This window comes from Natator depressus, chromosome 13 (genome assembly GCF_965152275.1).
Source record: "Natator depressus isolate rNatDep1 chromosome 13, rNatDep2.hap1, whole genome shotgun sequence".
NCBI lineage: Eukaryota > Metazoa > Chordata > Testudines > Cheloniidae > Natator > Natator depressus.
Window position 1 is genome coordinate 12629677 of NC_134246.1, and position 19657 is coordinate 12649333.

Genomic DNA, 19657 nt, shown 5'->3' on the forward strand with positions numbered 1-19657 from the left:
CCAATGTGATATGGCCATGAAAAAAGGCTAATGCACTCTTGGGATGCATCAGGTGAAGTATTTCCAGTAGAGATAAGGAGGTGTTAGTACCGTTATACAAGGCACTGGTGAGACCTCATCTGTAATGCTGTGTGCAGTTCTGGTCTCCCATGTTTAAGAAGGATGAATTCAAACTGGAACAGGTACAGAGAAGGGCTACTAGGATGATCCGTGGAATGGAAAACCTGTCTTATGAAAGGAGAGTCAAGGAGCTTGGCTTGTTTAGCCTAACCAAAAGAAGGCTGAGGGGAGATATGATTGCTCTCTCTAACTATATCAGAGGGATAAATACCAGAGAGTGAGAGGAATTATTTAAGCTCAGTACCAATGTGGACACAAGAACAAATGGATATAAACTGGCCATCGGGAAGTTTAGACTTGAAATTAGATGAAGGTTTCTAACCATCAGAGGAGTGAAGTTCTGGAATAGCCTTCCAAGGGAAGCAGTGGGGGCAAAAGACCTATCAAGATTAAACTCGATAAGTTTATGGAGGAGATGGTATGATGGGATAACATGATTTTGGCAATTAATTGATCTTTAACTATTCATGGTAAATAGGCCCAATGGCCTGTGATGGGATGTTAGATGGGGTGGGATCTGAGTTACTACAGAGAATTCTTTCCTGGGTATCTGGCTGGTGAATCTTGCCCATATGCTCAGGGTTCAGCTGATTGCCATATTTGGGGTCGGGAAGGAATTTTCCTCCAGGGCAGATTGGAAGAGGCCCTGGGGGTTTTTCTCCTTCCTCTGTAGCATGGGGCATGGGGTCACTTGCTGGAGGATTCTCTGCACCTTGACGTCTTTAAACCATGATTTGAGGACTTCAATAGCTCAGATATAGGTGAGAGGTTTATTGCAGGAGTGGATGGGTGAGATTCTATGGCCTGCATTGTGCAGGAGGTCAGACTAGATGATCATGGTGGTCCCTTCTGACCTTAATATCAATGAATCTATGAGGGGATTAGCTCTGAAATAGACATCGCCGGGTCGAATTTGGGTTAGTGTGGACGCAATTTGACAGTATTGCCTCTGGGAGCTATCCCAGAGTGCTCCATTGTGACCGCTCTGGACAGCACTTTCAACTCAAATGCACTAGCCAGTACACAGGAAAAGCACTGTAAACTTTTGAATTTCATTTCCTCTTTGGCCAGAGTGGCGAGCTCATCAGCAGAGGTCACCATGCAGAGCTCATCAGCAGAGGTGACCATGCAGAGCTCATGAGCACAGCTGACCATGCAGTCCCAGAATCGCAAAAGAGCTTCAGCATGGACCGAATGGGAGGTACTGGATCTGATCACTGTCTGGGGAGACAAATCCGTGCTATCAGAACTCCGTTCCAAAAGACGAAATGCCAAAATATTTGAAAAAATCTCCAAGGGCATGAAGGACAGAGGCTATCACAGGGACCAGCAGCAGTGCCGCATGAAACTTAAGGAGCTGAGGCAAGCCTACCAAAAAAACAAAGAGTCAAATGCCCGCTCGGGGTCAGAGCCCCAGACATGCCACTTCTATGATGAGCTGCATGCAATTCTAGGGGGTACCCCTACAACTACCCCACACCTGTATGTGGACTCCTGCAAGGGAGTCTTATGCAACAGGGATTAGGATTTTGGGTACGAGGAAGATGATAGTGCACACCAGGCAAGCAGAGAAACCGTTCTCCCCGACAGCCGGGAACTGTTTATCACCCTGGAAACAGTACCTTTCCAACCCGGGCTCCCGGACCTTGAAGGTGGAGAAGGCATCTCTGGTGAGTGTACCTTTGTAAATAAAATGCATGGTTTAAAAGCAAGTGTGTTTAATGATTAATTTTCCCTGAAGACTTGAGATGCATTCGTGGCCAGTACAGCTACTGGAAAAGTCTGTTAATGTGTCTGGGGATGGAACGGAAATGCTCCAGGGACATCTCAATGAAGGTCTCCTGGAGATACTCCCAAAGCCTTTGCAAAAGGTTTCTGCAGAGGGCAGCCTTATTGCATCCTCCATTGTAGGACACTTTACCACGGCAGGCCAGGAGCACGTAGTCTGGAATCATTGCATAAGAAAGCATGGCAGTGTGTGGTCCCGGTGTTTGCTGGCATTCAAGTAACATCCGTTCTTTATCTCTCTATGTTATCCCCAGGAGAGTGATATCATTCATGGTCATCTGGTTGAAACAGGGGAATTTTATTAAGGGGACATTCAGAGGTGTCCGTTCCTGCTGGGCTGTTTGCCTGTGGCTGAAAAGAAATCATCCCCGCTGTTAGCCACGTGTTGGGGGGAGGGGTGAAGCAATCATCCCAGAGAATTGGGTGTGTGGGGGGTTTAGTTGGGTTTGCGCTGCATGTTAACCTGAAAATATCAGCCCCTCCTTTTAAATGGCCAATGGGTCTTTTTCCGTTTTACTCTCCCTTTTTTTCCTCCTGCAGCAGCAAATGTTTCAACGCTGCCACTAGCATCTCCGTCCCAGAGGCTAGCGCAGATAAGAAGGCGAAAAAACCACACTCGCGATGAAATGTTCTCTGAGCTCATGCAGTCCACCCAAACTGAAAGAGCCCAGCAGAATGCGTGGAGGCAGACAATGGCAGAGTCCAGGAAAGCACAAAATGAATGCGAGGACAGGAGGGACGCATGAGAGGACAGGTGGCAGGAGCAACAGGAGAGGTGGCAGGATCAAGTGGAAAGGTGGCGGCAGCATGATGAGAGGAGGCAGGATGCAATGCTGAGGCTACTGGAGGATCAAACTGATATGCTCCGGCGTATGCCTTTCCTGAGGTACAGGAAAGGCACAGACCACCACTGCAGCCCCTGTGTAACCAACCGCCCTCCTCCCCAAGTTCCATAGCTTCCTCACCCAGATGCCCAAGAATGGGGGGGGTGGGTGTGTGTGCTCCAGGCACCCAACCACTCCACCCCAAAGGACTGCCCAAGCAACAGAAGGCTGGCATTCAATAAGTTTTGAAGTGCAGTGTGGCCTTGTCCTCCCCTCCTCCCCCACCCCACCCAGTGCTTCCCTCCTCCCCTACCCCTCCCAGGCTACCTTGGCAGTTATCCCCCTATTTGTGTGACGAATTAATAAAGAATGCATGAATTTGAAACAACAATGACTTTATTGCCTCTGCAATTGGTGATCGAAGGGGGGAGGGGAGGGCGGTTGGCTTCCAGGGAAGTGGAGTGAACCAAGGTGGTGGGTTTTCATCAAGGAGAAACAAACAGAACTTTCACACCGTAGCCTGGTCAGCCATGAAACTGGTTTTCAAAGCTTCTCTGATGCTCAGCGCACCCTGCTGTGCTCTTCTAACCGCCCTGGTGTCTGGCTGCGCGTAATCAGCGGCCAGGCAATTTGCCTCAACTTCCCACCCTGCCATAAACATCTCCCCCTTACTCTCACAGATATTGTGGAGCACACAGCAAGAAGTAATAACAATGGGAATATTGGTTTCACTGAGGTCTGAGTCAGTAAACTGCACCAGTGAGCTTTTAAACATCCAAATGCACATTTTACCACCATTCTCCACTTGCTCAGCCTATAGTTGAACAGCTCCTGACTACTGTCCAGGGTGTCTGTGTATGGCTTCATGAGCCAGGGCATTAAGGGGTAGGCTGGGTCCCCAAGGATAACTATAGGCATTTCAACATCCCCAACGGTTATTTTCTGGTCTGGAAAGTAAGTGCCTTGCTGCAGCTTTTGAAACAGACCAGAGTTCCTGAAGATGCGAGCGTCATGTACCTTTCCCGGCCATCCCACGTTGATGTTGGTGAAATGTCCCTTGTGATCCACCAGTGCCTGCAGCACCATTGAAAAGTACCCCTTTCGGTTTATGTACAGGCTGCCTTGGTGGTCCAGTCCCAAGATAGGGATATGCGTTCCATCTATCGCCCCACCACAGTTAGGGAATCCCATTGCAGCAAAGCCATCCACTGTGACCTGCATATTTCCCAGAGTCGCTACCCTTGATAACAGCAGCTCAGTGATTGTGTTGGCTACTTGGATCACAGCAGCCCCCACAGTAGATATGCCCACTCCAAATTGATTCTCGACTGACCAGTAGCTATCTGGTGTTGCAAGCTTCCAGAGGGCTATCGCCACTCGCTTGTGAACTGTGAGGGCTGCTCTCATCTTGGTATTCTTGTGCTTCAGGGCAGGGGAAAGCAAGTCACAAAGTTCCATGAAAGTGCCCTCACGCATGCGAAAGTTTTGCAGCCACTGGGAATCATCCCAGACCTGCAACACTATGCGGTCCCACCAGTCTGAATTTGTTTCACGGACCCAGAATCGGCGTTCCAAGGCATGAGCCTGCCCCACTGTCACCAGAATGGCCAAACTGCCGGGGCCTGTGCTTTGAGAGAAGTCTGTGTCCATGTCCTCATCACTCTCGTCACCACGCTGCCATCACCTCCTTGCCTGCTTTTGCAGCTTCTGGTTCTGCATATACTGCATGATAATGCGCGAGGTGTTTACAATGATCATAACTGCCGTGGTGATCTGAGCGGGCTCCATGCTTGCCGTGGTATGGCGTCTGCAGGAGAGCAGAGTTGCAGGGGAAGCGGTGGTTGGATGACCAGTTTTGAAGACCTACTGCACCATCTGCTGCCAGGACACAACAGCTGAGTGGGCTGCACGCTTGCTGTGGTATGGCGAGACAAGAGCAGCTGAGCAGAGTTGCAGCGGAAGCAGCCCTGCGAGACCACCAGGAGAGCAGAGTGCCAGCGGAAGCGGTGGATGACGACGGTCATATAGAGGACCTGCGAGGTGGATTCATAGCATCAGGAGAGCAGAGTTGCAGCGGAAGTGGTGGATGATGACGACGACGGTTAGCAGTCCTACTGCACCATCTGCTGAAAGCAGGATGGGGCTCGCACGGAAAAAAGGCGCGAAACAATTGCTTTCACGGAGGGAGGGGCAACTGATGACATGTACCCAAAACCATCCGTGACAATGTTTTTGCCCCATCAGGCATTGGGAGCTTAACCCAGAATTCCAATGGACAGCGGAGACTGTGGGATAGCTACCCACAGTGCAACGCTCCAAAAGTTGACGCTAGCCTCGGTACTGTGGATGCACTCCGCCAACTTAATGCGCTTAGTTCATTAGTGTGGGGACACACACAAGCGACTGTATAAAATCGCTTTCTAAAAAATCGACTTCTATAAATTCAACCTAATTTCGTAGTGTAGACATACCCTTAGATTAAAGCCATTACTTACTATATAGCTTGACCTATCTACTTTGGAAGGATTGCCAGGTGATCAAGACACTGGAACGGGACACAAGTGAATGAGGTTCAATTTCCTGCTCTGCTAGACTCTTATCTGGGGCAAGTCATTGCATTTTTTTTTGTTGCCTCAGTTTCCCATTTGTAAAACATGAAGGATAATAATATTTCCCTACCACACAGTGGTAAAGTTCATATACTTTTTTGAGGCTTTTGGGGGCCATATAAATCCTCTCATTTTAGATTTTAGTATCACATGATGTTCCAGGCAAACAAGGGGCCCAGAGTGAATTAAAGACGTTAAAAAAGTTTGTACTGACAAGTCTATAAAACAGATTAATCTGGCCCTCCCCAGGCTTATGGAACACAATAAAAGAACTGTCCTGATCCCTTTACAAGGTTTTTCTTTACTCAAAAAGCAACATCTGCACACTACAAAATATGAAAGAATCTCCTATAGGGCTTGTCCAGACACCACCTTGCTGTCTCCATCCTTCTTGTAAAGACTTTTTCCTTTTGGAGGTAGCTAAACCATTACCCAATTTTCTTCTTATTATTATCATCCAAGTTACTTCTTTGCCTTGGCGTCTGATGAAAGAGATCCATTCCTTTTTAGAACCTTTGTAATCCTTGCATGGTGACAGGTTTCAGAGTGGTAGCCGTGTTAGTCTGTATCAGCATAAAGAATGAGGAGTACTTGTGGCACCTTAGAGACTAATGAATTTATCTGAGCATAAGCTTTCATGGGCTACAGCTCACTTCATCGGATGCATGCAGTGGAAAATACAGTAGGAAGACCTATCTAGCTACACACACACACACACACAGAGAACATGAAAAAATGGGGGTTGCCACACACACACACACACACACACACACACACACACAGAACATGAAAAAATGGGGGTTGCCATACACACTATAATGAGAGTTATTTGTTATAGTGTGTATGGCAACACCCATTTTTTCCATGTTCTCTATCTTCCCACTGTATTTTCCACTGCATTCATCCGATGAAGTGGGTTTTAACCCATGAAAGCTCATGCTCAAATAAATTTGTTAGTCTCTACAGTGCTACAAGTACTCCCCATTCTTTTTGTAATCCTTGTAATTTACCAGATTTTCAGTTGCAGCTCATCTCAGCGGTAAATTGTTGAAGACCCAGAATGATTACCACAGCCCCATCTGAGTCCTTGAAGTATTCTCCAATTCTGATTAGTTTTGATTTCTTGTTCTCAATTTCTGGTCCAAAATAATCGGAGTGTGTCTATTTATTTAGCTTTTAAACAATAGATTGAAAGGACATTACCACACAACGTAATGCTGCGTTGTGATCCTTATTCAATTGTATGTAGCCTCAACAGAGCAGATTTTTAAAAGACATTATATATGTTAGTGTTTGCAAAAGGCACACAACTATGCTCCAATTTGCTTGCACCATTGCCATGATTATGCACAACAATCAGGTTATTATGCATGGAAAAGGATAATTAGGTGTATTTGCATGCCCAGTTACCAAGTTTCATATGCAAACACAATAACTGTTCACATAGTTGCCTGGAAAACATTTAAAAAATTGCGATAGTAAGATTAGCTGTAATAGTACAACAATATGTATGCTCCAAACCACATTAAATCTACTTTAATCCGTCCTCCCATTGTTCAGGAAAAAGGGCTTTTAGGTTGGCATAGTTGTCTATCTGTGACATAACTTGTGTATTGTGATAAGGGCTACCAGCTGTGTTGCTTAAAGCAACAACTTGAATGGCTATTTACCGTAAATTATTTCCGTTTGAAAATCCAAGTAACTGTTTCTTTTTTTCTTCAGGGATTCAGATTTGTTCCTGCTTGACACTCGAATAATCTGGGCTGCAGAGGAAGGCTGGCTGGTGTTTGATATTACAGCAACCAGCAATCACTGGGTGGTAAATCCACAACACAATCTCGGCCTGCAGCTATCAGTTGAGAGTATAGATGGTAAGTTTCAGAGACTAAATGTCATCAAAAAGTCTCCATTTTGGCTATAGAAATCCAGTCAGGACTAGTCTGAATGCACCCAGTAGTCATTCATTTGAGTGGGATTTCTCAAGATTGTCTTGAATTTTCTTAAGATGCAGATGTTGGAAAAGTATTACAAAATTACAATATTAACCCATCACGCGATATCTGAACATATCTAAATCACCACCACCTGATTTCAAGACAATCATACATCTGTGTCCAAATTCAGTAAAACCATAAGCACATGCTTTAGCTTTAAGCATCTCAAAAGAAACTATTAAGATGCTCAAAGTTAAGCATCTGCTTTAGTGGATCTGAGCCCTAATTTGCACACACTATTACCATGATTGTATGTGCAATCTAGTAACATGCACATGACTAATTTGCACATGTATTTACTTTATTTGTACTTGAAGTCATGGAAGCTGCACAAATAAATTGGCCATTCTTTTGGCTAAACCAAACTTATAAATACTCTGGCCCTAGTGGTTCACTGTTTAAAATTGATTGGGTTACTCCCGCATTTAGTAAATACTTTTTCCAGTGGTGTCTCTGTGGGTGGGGAAGGAAATGTCAAGAAAGCCTTAATGGCTGAGGTTCTCCAATTATATTACATTAGAAAGTGAGAAACAAAACTGTACAGGCTAAATCCTCAGCTGATGGATCTAGTCCATGTTTTCTCTTTAACACTAGGTAGGAATCGTTAAGGCATGACCTCCTTCCGCACCCACAGAGACACCATTGTCCTCTTCCATTTAGCAAATGGTTTTCTCCCTCTCTCCCCAGCTGCAATAGTCCCAAACTGGAGCATCTGAAATGCTGGTGGCGGGAACTGTAGCAAGTACTCAAGTGAATCAAAGAAAGTTATTCCGCACACAGCTTCTTCCCTGGTCCTCTGTGCTGCTCCTCCCCACCCAGGCCTTTTTTCTTTGCTCTGTGCTGTCTCTTTTTTGCCTTCCACCCCGCCCCAACACATATCTAGATTTGAAAGTCTAGTCTGCTGAGAAGAAAATGCTTTCACATAAACAGTCCAATCAATTTTTAACAGTGAAACATGAGGAATGGCTTGACACACTATGTACTCCAAGTTCTTCAGCCAGCTTGTGATGCAAGCCCATGAGAGTTAGGAAGAGGGTGTGAGCATCAGAGATACAAAACTGGTCTGACCTTGGATCTGATCCAATATGGCAATGTCTTTGTTCCTATGTTCATTTGGTAAAATTGATTGTGGCCTCCTTCTCAATTATCTTTCAGAGTTTGCTTGAGTCTCAAAAGACATTTCTTTATGAACAGGGAGAATTAATCCAACCAGAAATTTAAAAGATTTCAATTGCTTAAGTTACAATGAATGCCTATGATACTAGAAAATACAAGCCATGTATCTTGGGGCAGAATGGATCACTTTGTCTTTATCTTCTGATTATGTTGCTAGGTGCTTAGCCCTTGCAGTCTAGAAATATTTTCCGGGCTCTGTGTGTATTCCATGTGGAGACAATCATGGTTATAGAAAGTAGTGAAACCTTGGCAGAGTGAGCATACAAGAGAGCAATAGGACTTACATAAGTTGTGACTATGTAAGCAATAAGTCTGACTATAGTATAACTTAAATTATTTACATTAATAAGTTATTGCCTTAAACACTAGAAATGTCCATAGCATTTTATAAATAGATATTATGCTCTTAGGCCTATGGAATAAACAGCGGATAAGATCATAGCAGTTGCAATAAAGGAACAGATGATTAGGACATCTTGCCCAGATTTTCAAAATCCTGAATGCAAAAGAGCACCACAATTGTGCATGCATTTATGGTAATTGCTCAGAAAAAGCAGGTAGGTAGACTGTTAGAACTGGGCCCTTATACAAACCTGTCTCCGAGGAAAAGCTTGGGGAGAAATTTTCAAAGGCCTAGAATGACAATTTAGGGGCCTAATTCCCATCAACTTTCAATGAGAGTTAGACACCTAAATGCCAGTTGTGCCTTTGAAAATCTCTCCCTACAAATAGGCTTGGTTTTGGTTTAAAACACACACACACACACACACACACACACACACACACACACACACACACACACACACACACACACACACACACACACACACACTGGAGAAATGAGACTGCAAAGATTTGTGCCAATTATAGGTTTAATTTTTAAAATGCAAGCAGCCAAATTCAGTCCTGGAGTTACTTTTTTTCCAGGGATGAATTTGGTCTTTAACTTTCAAGACAAATTCGTGAAATATTTCTTCAATCTATTTTGATAAAGCACAGAATTATTTTCCAGAATTCAAGGAAACATTTTCTTCCATTTTGAGCTTCAAGTGTAAGTCCTACCAATCCCAAGTTTCGTTTGGGGTTCACACAAACTGCGCACTCCTAGCAAAGCTGCAGTTTCACCTGGTTGTCATGTCACAACTCTGTAGACTTGCAAACATAGCACGACTTTGATGCAAAACTATAGATTTTTGAATGTAGCTAACCTTTCAGTGGATACAGCCTGAGTTTAAAGTGTGTAATGAAACTGAAAACCTAGCAAGTTCTGTCTAGAATTTGTACCAGTTATTTTGTGTGTCTCTCTCTATACGTGAATAAAATGCAACCAGGATAGAAGGGAAGAGTCAAAAGTACTGTCCAGATAGAATAATACAAAACAGATTAGTTCATTTAACTGCTCTTCATATTCCTTTACAATCATGCCAGATAAGTCCATCAAAAACAGCAACTAGTGGGGAATTAAAGGATGTTTGTTTACGCTTAGAAAGTTGGGATAAGCTCAAACAACAAGCGAAAGAAACACTAACATGATTCATTAGCCGTAGGCATCCTGTCACCCTAAGCTCTGAAACACTTCACACCCTCATAATACATAGAAACAACAGCTGACTATTTAGGTTTACTTAGCCTATTACTTATTGCTTCATATCCTGTTTTTCTTAGTTAAAAAAAAAGCGGCTTCTTAAACACAAATAGTGTGCATTCTCTGATTGGAGAGTTTAGCTCTATTTTGTGTTAGATAAGTACATAATTGGTTAATTAGGAATAGATGTCTTAAATATTTTTTTTCCTTCAAATTTGGTCCCTGGCTGTAGGTGGAAGTTGAAATACTTAGTTCTAGTCACTTAAGTGTGGGTCCCCACCCCCACAATTTAATGAATGAGGAACACAATAGCTCTATGGTATGGGTCTTACTCAGAACATTTTTCGTTTTTTTTTTTTTTTTAAATAGGGCATAAAGCAAAAAAGTTGTACTCTGAGAGAGAGAGAGAGAGAGAGAGAGAGAGATTTGCTACAGCAAAAGTAACTTTCTGTCACCAAAAAACTCAAGCCTCTCCCTAAATTGATGCATTGACCAAATTCTGCTCTCCGTTACCCTCATGCAAACCCATTGAATCAACTAGGAGTGGATCAAGGGCAGTGGTTTTCAACCTATTTACCATTGTGGGCCGCACATGCAGCCCACAATGTGTTATGTGGGCCGCATCCAGTACTATGTGTATGGCCCTGAGGATGTCACGTGGGCCACAGCTCTGTGCTGATAGAGTCGCAAGCGGCCTGTGGGCCAGAGGTTGAGAACCACTGATCTAGGGTCACTAACTGCAAGCTGCTGAGGTTCTTGTTAGTGAGATGATGTAACTAAAAATAATTTACTCTCTCAAAACCGTGGCCTTTTTAAAATGGCAGTGCAATCAGAAAAGGTTTCATGCAGCTAATGGGAGGTGGGGGGAGGAAAGAGGGCGGAAATCAATGCGGTACTAGATGAATTCTGACTCATTTTTGGCTAAAACTTGTTCTTGAAAATGGAATAAGGCCCTGATCCAGAAAAGCATGTGTAGCTTTTAAGACCACAAGTAGTTTATGCACTTCAGTAGGACTGCTCATGTACTTAGAGCTACACACATGCTTAAGTGTTTTTTGGGATCAGCCTCGCTGTGTAAAATGAAGACTATGAGGCCAAATTCACAGGGCCTAAACGGAGAATGAAAATGATACAGTCAGGTGGAAGTGCTCATGCCCACCAACACACACACCTTTGCATATGTAAATAGGTATTTATATGACTCAGCACATTTCACTGGCGAACAGTATACGACTTAAGTCTCATTCATGGAAAGCCTGACCCAGTGTCCTATCCTTAGGAGATAAGTTTGCCTGATCCCATTTAGCATATCTACAGGTCTAACCCTATCTCCTCCCCACATAGGGAACCACAAGGGGTTGTAGCCATGAGATGTAGGTCATGCTTAGTTTCCAAACAGTCATGCTGATGTAATAAACACTTTATGATCCTCTGTGCAAATCCCAGCTTTGCACAGGGAAAGAATTTGTCCTTTTGAGTTGTGAATTATTTAAAACAAATTAAGAGTGAGAGAAGCAAATGTAAATTGGCGATTGTTAGCCTTGAGCTGTGATCATGAGCAAGTCTTTTCCATCTTAACATTTTTATGTACTCAAAAAGCTGCTAAACATGAAGGGATAAAAAGATCTAATAGAGACAGTGGTTCTTGAGACACTGGTGTGGGCCGTTCCCTTGTTACGGAACAAATGCCTTAAAAACAGCAGTTATGAAAATTCACCTTAGAGAACCAGGTTGTTTTGTTGCCATTTTTTTGCATACTGCACTTAGAAACCAGTAAGAACCGGAGGACCAAAGCGCTCAGTGGATTGCTAATGGAAATACAGATCCTTGCACTTCCAAAATGCCAGTGCCAATGTGGTTCAGCTTGTAACTGAGGGCTTGTCTATACTTAGAGCGCTACAGCGGTGAAGCTGGACTGGTGCAGCTGCGCCACTGCTACACTTAGTGAAGACGCTACCTATGCCGACAGAGAGCTTCTCCCATCGGTGTAGCTACTCCAGCTCCCCGAGAGGCAATAGCTATGTCGACAGGAATAATGTAGTCCAGGCTAAGACTAGCATCAGCTGTTCTTTGACTTACTTGGCAAGTCCCAGTTCAGTTCCTAACAAACATCACAAAATCCACTATCAAAACTGGCGTGAATTAAACACCATCATCATCACTACCAGTCCTAAGGTTGGTTGGTTATAGAGACTGAGGTGGTCTCCGGGCAATGGTCCCTTCACAACACAATTGAGACACATTGGGGTAAGGGGGAGGGACCGGGGGCAAATTTGTACAGCAACTATCTATGCCTTATCTTTGTTAATAGTTGACTTCAGTCTCCTGGACTATCAATCAGGCACCTTTGACCAAAACTAAAGTTAATTTAAAAATCCTGTGTCAGAAAAGGAATGAGCAATAATCACAATGTATCTATAACCAAGTTATCTGATTCAGTACTGCTGCTGTGTGTGACAGATGTGGCAATCAATAAAATGTTGCTAAATATCTGAACTATTTGTTTCTTTCAAATGCAATATATCTGGAACTGTGTCAACATTTAATACAAGGCATTTTTATATTAAGTTAATAACCTTCCAATGGGAATTGAGGCTGAGGTTTATGGTTCATTTTATGGGATCACTTCAAGTTATACGTTGGTGAACTTAAAGAAACCCCTCTAAAGAATGCAGGAAAATCTAATGCAAAGCTGATTTAGGGTAAAATAATTATTTGTAGGAGCATTTTATTTAACTTTTACATTCAAATATAAAATGAAGTTAGTTGTACTGAGATATTCCTTTCAAAAGTGGATTTGCTTATTCATTTTAGGCCCACTCCATCAATGGATCCAGGCATATGGGCCTCAATGGGAATTTTATATGTGGGATATAGGCCAGTTGTCTCAATCATGTTGTCTTCAATATTGCTGGTGGAAATGGAAAGTTATAGCAATTCCTCTTATGGGCTGATTGTGTTGTTGTTATTTCTGTTAAGGACAAAGCATCAATCCCAAACTGGCTGGTCTTATTGGAAGACATGGCCCACAAAATAAGCAGCCTTTCACAGTAGCATTCTTCAAAGCCACAGAAGTGCATCTCCGCAGTATTCGTTCCACGGGAGGCAAACAAAGGAGCCAGAATCGATCGAAAACACCAAAAAACCAGGAAGCCTTTCGGGTGTCCAACATTGCAGGTATAGTGAAGGCTGCCAAGTCAGGTTGTCTGGGTACTAGATACGTCTGTATTGTTTTGTAGAGACCAGAATGAAACAAACAATCTCTAATGTGCTCAAGCAATATGCACTCTTTTTCTCTTGTATATTCAGCATCATCCAAATGTTTATCTGTCACTGGCTTGAAGACTAGAGTGTTTTTTTATCTTTATTTTTTACTAAATGTTTCTTGGAAAAATGCTGATTTGTCATAACCAAATTTTTTGGTGTAGGAAAGGTCAGTTTTCACAAATTTCTTGACTCAAACTATTTACTAGTTATAGTAAAAAATAAAATAAAATAAATAAAACATGGTCAAAATAGAAATAATGTTTCAATTGACCTGAACTGAATTTTAGATCTTCAAAATTGAGATTAAATATTAATTTGGCCAGAGAAAGTCAATTAAAGTGGAACAAATAAGGATGAAAAGTCAATCTCACTCTATAGCCCAGTGGTTGTAATACTCACCTGAGAGATGGCAGATCCCTGTTTAAATCCTTTCCCCATCAGGCAGAGAGGGAACATCAACCGGGGTGGGGGGGTCTCCCGCCTCCCAGGTGAGTGCTCAACCACTGGGCTACAGGGACGTCCCCTCCTTCCCTGGCTGTTTTATGTAGATCTTGGCAGCCTCTGAGCACACCTACCACACTGGGCCACAAATGCTAGTTGTAGAAGAACACCCATCTTCTCCTGGTTTGTGAATCCCTTTGGGGCTTGAGAGGAGACAGGTTCTGGACCCCTAGTGGGCAGCCGTACCATGCATGCTCAGAAGCAGAAACATAGGCACCTAGGGAACTTTTTATGCAAAAGCTTAGGTGCAGAGTGAGCTTATGCCCCGACAGCATTAGGCAGCTGCTGAGCAAAAGTTTTGAGAATCGCAGTGGCACCTGAAAATGGGACTTATTTGCCTAAGTCTGGGGGTGAAGTACCTAAGTACCTTTGTGGATCCTGCCCAATGGGTCAACAGTCAGAACTTGTGATGCATCGGATAATAGATTCCCGCTCACTCTCCCATCATTCTATTGCTTTTGCAGGACTAACAGGTCAGCAGCAGACAGTACTCAAAGAAACACAGGGATATTGAGAGGGTGCCACTCTTTAGAGTCACTTTACTATTCTTATTCTCTATAGGTTCTTATACCAAGCTCATCACTGTATATGTGAGAGTGCCTTCCTGGTAGGGTGACCAGATGTCCTGATAAAAATCGGGACTGTCCCGATTTTTAGTTCTTTGTCCCGCGTCCCGACCGATGCACGGTTGGGACGCCATTTGTTCCAATACTGCAGCTTTGGCAACTCCAGCCGGGTTTTTTTTTTTTTTTTTTTTTGGGTGCTTCGGCAACTCAGCTCGGGCTGCCTTTTTTTTTTTTTGCTTGCCCCATGTGTCCCGATATTTTGTCCATTTCATCTGGTCACCCTACTTCCTGGGTCACTGTGTTCTCTTGCATGATGAAAATAGGTTTTTGTTTTGCAAACTAGAAGCCCACACAGGAGAGAAAAAGCCCTGAAAAAAAATTCTCAGGGCTTTCTTGGCTTTGCGTAGAAACCAGATGGGCATTTTATATTTATTGAATCCAGCCATTATTTGACTATTAAAATACAAGAGACTGAAACAGCTAAATGAAAGTGACAAGTGCTGTAAAGCAGTGCATGGCTGCAGAAGGGGAGCCATACCACATTCCCCATCGCAATGCCGCCAAAGATGTCAGTGCTGGGGAGCTTCAGACTTTGAGGGATTAGTCTTAATGGGCCCTGCTTTCATTTGAAAATTGCACTGAAACATCCAGTTGGACAACACAATCTCACTTGATGGTTTTAATTTTTTTCACCCCTACCCCCCCAACTCAGAAAACAGCAGCAGCGATCAGCGGCAAGCCTGCAAGAAACACGAACTTTATGTCAGTTTCAGAGATCTTGGCTGGCAGGTAAGGTTTCTGTGCTCAGGCTTGGGAGACATGATGCCTTTTCAATCATTTGTCATTTGGCTAGTAGCTTTCACTCATGGACCACATTTTTAGCCTCTGATTTTGTGTGTAAATGTCTGTGCCTACAAGAATGGGTGCGTATTCAAACATGTCAATTCATTGCCCTTTGCACACACAAAAGGGGTGTTTGCCTGTATTTTGGCACAACTGATTGCATGCACAAAAGGGAACATGCAAATTGGAGGGCAATTTAAGAGTGGCTGAAAATTTAATAAAGCCCACAGCATTATGGCTCATTTTAAATCAGAGCACTACTTTCTGGCCCTATAAACTCTTTCTGTAGTTTTAGCTGGACACAGTGTTCTTCACTTTCTACTGGAGAATTCCTTTAGACACTGGTAACCAGCTCCTACTTTGTACACTGGAGGTAGCTGCATTCCAATAGTGGATGAAGTGATCCTTCTGCTATATACAAAGTATTCACTTTATCCTGAAGGATCCCACTGCACTTTACAAACAGGTACTGCAGTTGATCATGTTGTTAGAGCAGCTAGTTTCAGTGGAGACATTTTTCATGATTTTTTGACTGCCTGCATGTAGTTGAATTGATTGAATAATGTACAATGAAATTAAATCCATCTTTTCTCCATGATCTAACATCAATTTAATCCAGGACTGGATAATTGCTCCAGAAGGCTATGCTGCATATTACTGTGAAGGAGAATGTGCCTTCCCATTGAACTCCTACATGAATGCTACAAACCATGCTATTGTACAAACACTGGTAGGTGCAATTTAAGTTGAACAATGAAGGCTGTTAACTATGATCAGTACTTCACTGGAATAATTTCATGCAAGCAAACTCCTCAGAACTAGCCAGAGAAGGAAGGTCTGTGTTAGCTCATAATGCCTTCAGCATCTGGCTAAACAGGTCTAGCGGAATGGCCTGAATTAATAGTTGGCCTGGAAGTAATCTCTTTGTTGCAAGCATTAACATGCTCCATAAGTGTAGAGGGGCCCTAGATGTAAACACAAATGGCACAGTCCCACTGCTCCAGAGGGGAAGGGCAGGAATAGAGGGCCCCAATTAGGGGAAGGGAGGGTCAGCCTCCTTTGCACAAAGTTCCCTGGAGATTTATTGCATGCAACTGCAGGGAGTGGATTAGGGAAAGGCCTCTAGAACCATAACTGTACAGATCAGCCCTACTTCTGCTTCCTTTCCCATATGGATGGAGAGTAGAGTGGGATGGAGGATTCCTTGGTCCCCCAAGTATAGCCCGGTTAGTGGGTTCGTTTTTTGGGAATAGGCCAAGTGCATGAAGGACCTACTCTAAAGCCCATTGAAGCCAATGGGAGTCTTTCACTGGCTGCAGTGGGCTTTGGACCAGGTCCCGAGAGTAGATGAAGAGGAATAGCTGCAGGATCTTAACTCTTCCAGATTTAAACTGGCAAGTGAACAGTGCCATCAAGTATCACAACCCTAGAAAACTTCCACCTGTTTGTAACAAGTGCGACCGTCATCACTTGTCCTTAGCTGCATAGCTACACGATACTCCAGGAGTCTAACTGGCTGGAAATGCCATTGAAACTAGAGCTGCTTTTTTTTTTTTTTTTAGTTTTATTTGGGGGGGGGGGGGGAACCATTCAGAAAAGTTAAAAATGCGCAGAGTCCATCACTTCCCCTTCCCCCCATCCAGTTCTAGTTGAAACTCATCTTCAAGGCCCTACAAGAGGCTGAGCTTGATTCAAGTTTGGGGTCAGAGCTATTTTAAAATGAATCAGTTTTCCCAAATGTGTTGGTGATAGGCTCTTCTGCCCCCCTCCCTTACCACTAACGTTTATCCTCTTCAGCACAGGGTTGCAGTAATACGGAAGAAGCATACACTAAAGTCCTTCCTGTATCCAGTGCCTGACTATTCACTGGCCATAGAAAGGACTTCAGTGTCTAGGCCTGTCAGTTGACTAGACTTCATCAGCTCTATCCTTGCAAGGAAAGAAAACCAAGAAGAGACAGATCTTGTATGTTAGGTATGCCCAAGTGTGCCTGTGAATCTCACCTTTTGTGTGCGTACTTTGAGGTATTTGTGTACACAAATCAATGTGTCAAAGGCATACATGCAAGTTGGAAGGTTTGCCCAAAAGGGGGGGGGGAGGGGAGAAAAATCTTAACATTGTTTCCTTTCCCCTCCCCAGGTTCACTTTATAAACCCAGAGACTGTGCCGAAGCCATGCTGCGCTCCTACGCAACTCAATGCCATCTCAGTGCTCTATTTTGATGACAGCTCCAATGTTATCTTGAAAAAATACAGGAACATGGTGGTACGGGCATGTGGCTGCCATTAGGTTTAGAGGAAGGGAAAAAAAGTGGCTGTTAAGAGCATTTTTATATGAATTGCAAAGAGATGCACGTCTCCTATATTGGACTTCCTTAAAATAAATAAATAAATACATACGAACAACTAAACAGTTTGTAGGGACCATGCTTCTGAAGGTGCAGAATCAACAGGAGATAGTGGAACAAATTCTGGATTCCAAGTGGCATTTGAGTAAAGTTCGTATTAGCTTATGATAGACATGAGTCTGCAAACTGGTGCTAAGTGAAACAAGCCAGAGGAACCGTTTAAAAATCAAGCCCATCCAAAATAATTGCTCTTACTTCTGCAAATGAGCCTTTCAGAAGATGGCTAGCTCACCAGTGTTGATTGTGAACATCTTTTTTAAACAAATCCATCCAGGGTGAGAATCTGGTGTGTTTATGCACAACATAATAAGCATTTGTTGTTCCTGTAATAACTTGTTCACAATAAAATGTTCCTAGAAAAAAAAAAAAAGATATTTTGTTAAAGAATTACCTCCAACCCTGGGTTTATCCAACTTCATAATCAGGAGAAAAAGACTAAGTATGAACTTCCAGTATTAAATTTTGCACTAGCAAAAAAATATCTGGATAGACTCAAATTAAAAAGGACAAATAAGTCTAGAAATCTCTTTTGGAATTGAAAGAATTGAAGACAATAACTCCAAAGAACAAGGTTATCTTGATATATATTTTCTATGTCAGGGAGAATATCTATTTCAGCTACCAACAAGAATTTAAAATTTACTATGTACTAAAACACCTAAGAGCAAAATTTAAATAATAATAAAATAATAATGAATAAAGCCCAAACAGTTTTGTAACCCAACTCTCAACTTGGACATCTCAAACACTTACAAGGTTATGAAAGGCAAGCTCAAAATCCTGCTCCTATAGGAAAAATATCATTGATTTCAATGGGTGCAGATCAGGCCCCTGGAATTTTGCAAGTCTGTAGGCTTGATACTGTGAGATGAAAGCAAATGGATGGTGCTGAACGAACACCCAGCACTGTGCAGGATCAGGTCCTTAATATGGAAAAGAAACCATGACATTTGTAATCCTGGTTCCGTGGGTCTGTATTTTCTGGGTGACTCCTATCTTACTGTCAGTTTCATCTGTAAGAAGAAAACTGCTTGGCTCCATGAATAAGTAACTACTCTTCTACTTTTAAGCCACAGTTGAAATCCAGACCGGATGCTTTCCTCCTTTAAAAAGTGGGGGGGGGAAGAGAACAAAAACAAAAAAGCTCGATATGAAAACGAGTTGGAGCTTGTTTCTTTGGGCCCAAGTCTAATTCCATTGTAGAAGATCTGAGTTTTACCACTGGATTTCCAATAGCAGCAGGAATAGACTGTTGAGGAACAGGAGGAGTCCCATGGGCCTTGGATCAGGCTCTTGAACACCAGTCAGCGTTACCAAATGCACCACACATCTATAATGGGAATCATGAGTCTGTAGGTCTGACTTGGCTCTAACCTTTGTTACACCAGATTTAACTGAAATCTGGATCTGGCCCAATATTTAGTAGGTCAAGCTCCAAAATGGTGACTGAAATATCCTCAGCCTTTTCTGAGAAGTCCTTAGATGAACTGTCAAAGAGAAATGGTTGCCCTGCGACTGCCTCAGTGTGTCCATTGTTTTAAAGGAGAGATGCATAAAGTCATACAAATCATAAATGCCACTCAATGTTCTATGTGTATAAGCCACCAATGCAACATATTCTAGGTGTCTGTGAAGCTCGTACAGGGAGTTAAGGTGCTACCAATGAAGTTAACAGTGGATGGTCCGAGCTGATTATTTTTTAGTTTAGTCAAGGTTGAGTTTGCCACTAGTGTCCAAGAGTACTGGTATATTGCAGTTCAGTCCTGACCACCCTCTCTCTGTAATGGATCCATATATTATATATATGTGCGTTTTTTTTTTTTTTTTAAACATGACTGCAGGATCTCTGTTGCTAGGCTATACATCAACTCCATTGTTTTGTACATTTTATGTAAATAATTGTCACAAAAGTGGGAAAAAAATTTATTTATTTCCATCTCTGAATTCCTTTTCAATCATGCATTCAGGAAAATGATT

General features: G+C 42.8%; 1 protein-coding gene across 2 annotated transcripts in view; it reads left to right on the forward strand.

Annotated features, from left to right (window-relative positions):
• The window catches only part of BMP7 (bone morphogenetic protein 7), a 56423-nt gene extending 38373 nt beyond the window's left edge, over nt 1-18050 (forward strand). The window contains exons 3-7 of one of the 2 annotated variants that reach the window (XM_074969804.1): nt 7064-7212; nt 13076-13273; nt 15143-15219; nt 15893-16003; nt 17413-18050. In XM_074969804.1, the coding sequence (XP_074825905.1) occupies nt 7064-7212; nt 13076-13273; nt 15143-15219; nt 15893-16003; nt 17413-17562 (685 nt within the window). In that variant the 3' untranslated portion in view covers nt 17563-18050. The remainder of the gene's footprint in view (nt 1-7063; nt 7213-13075; nt 13274-15142; nt 15220-15892; nt 16004-17412) is intronic. The other variant, XM_074969805.1, reaches the window with a different exon arrangement.
• Nucleotides 18051-19657: the final 1607 nt, after the last annotated feature.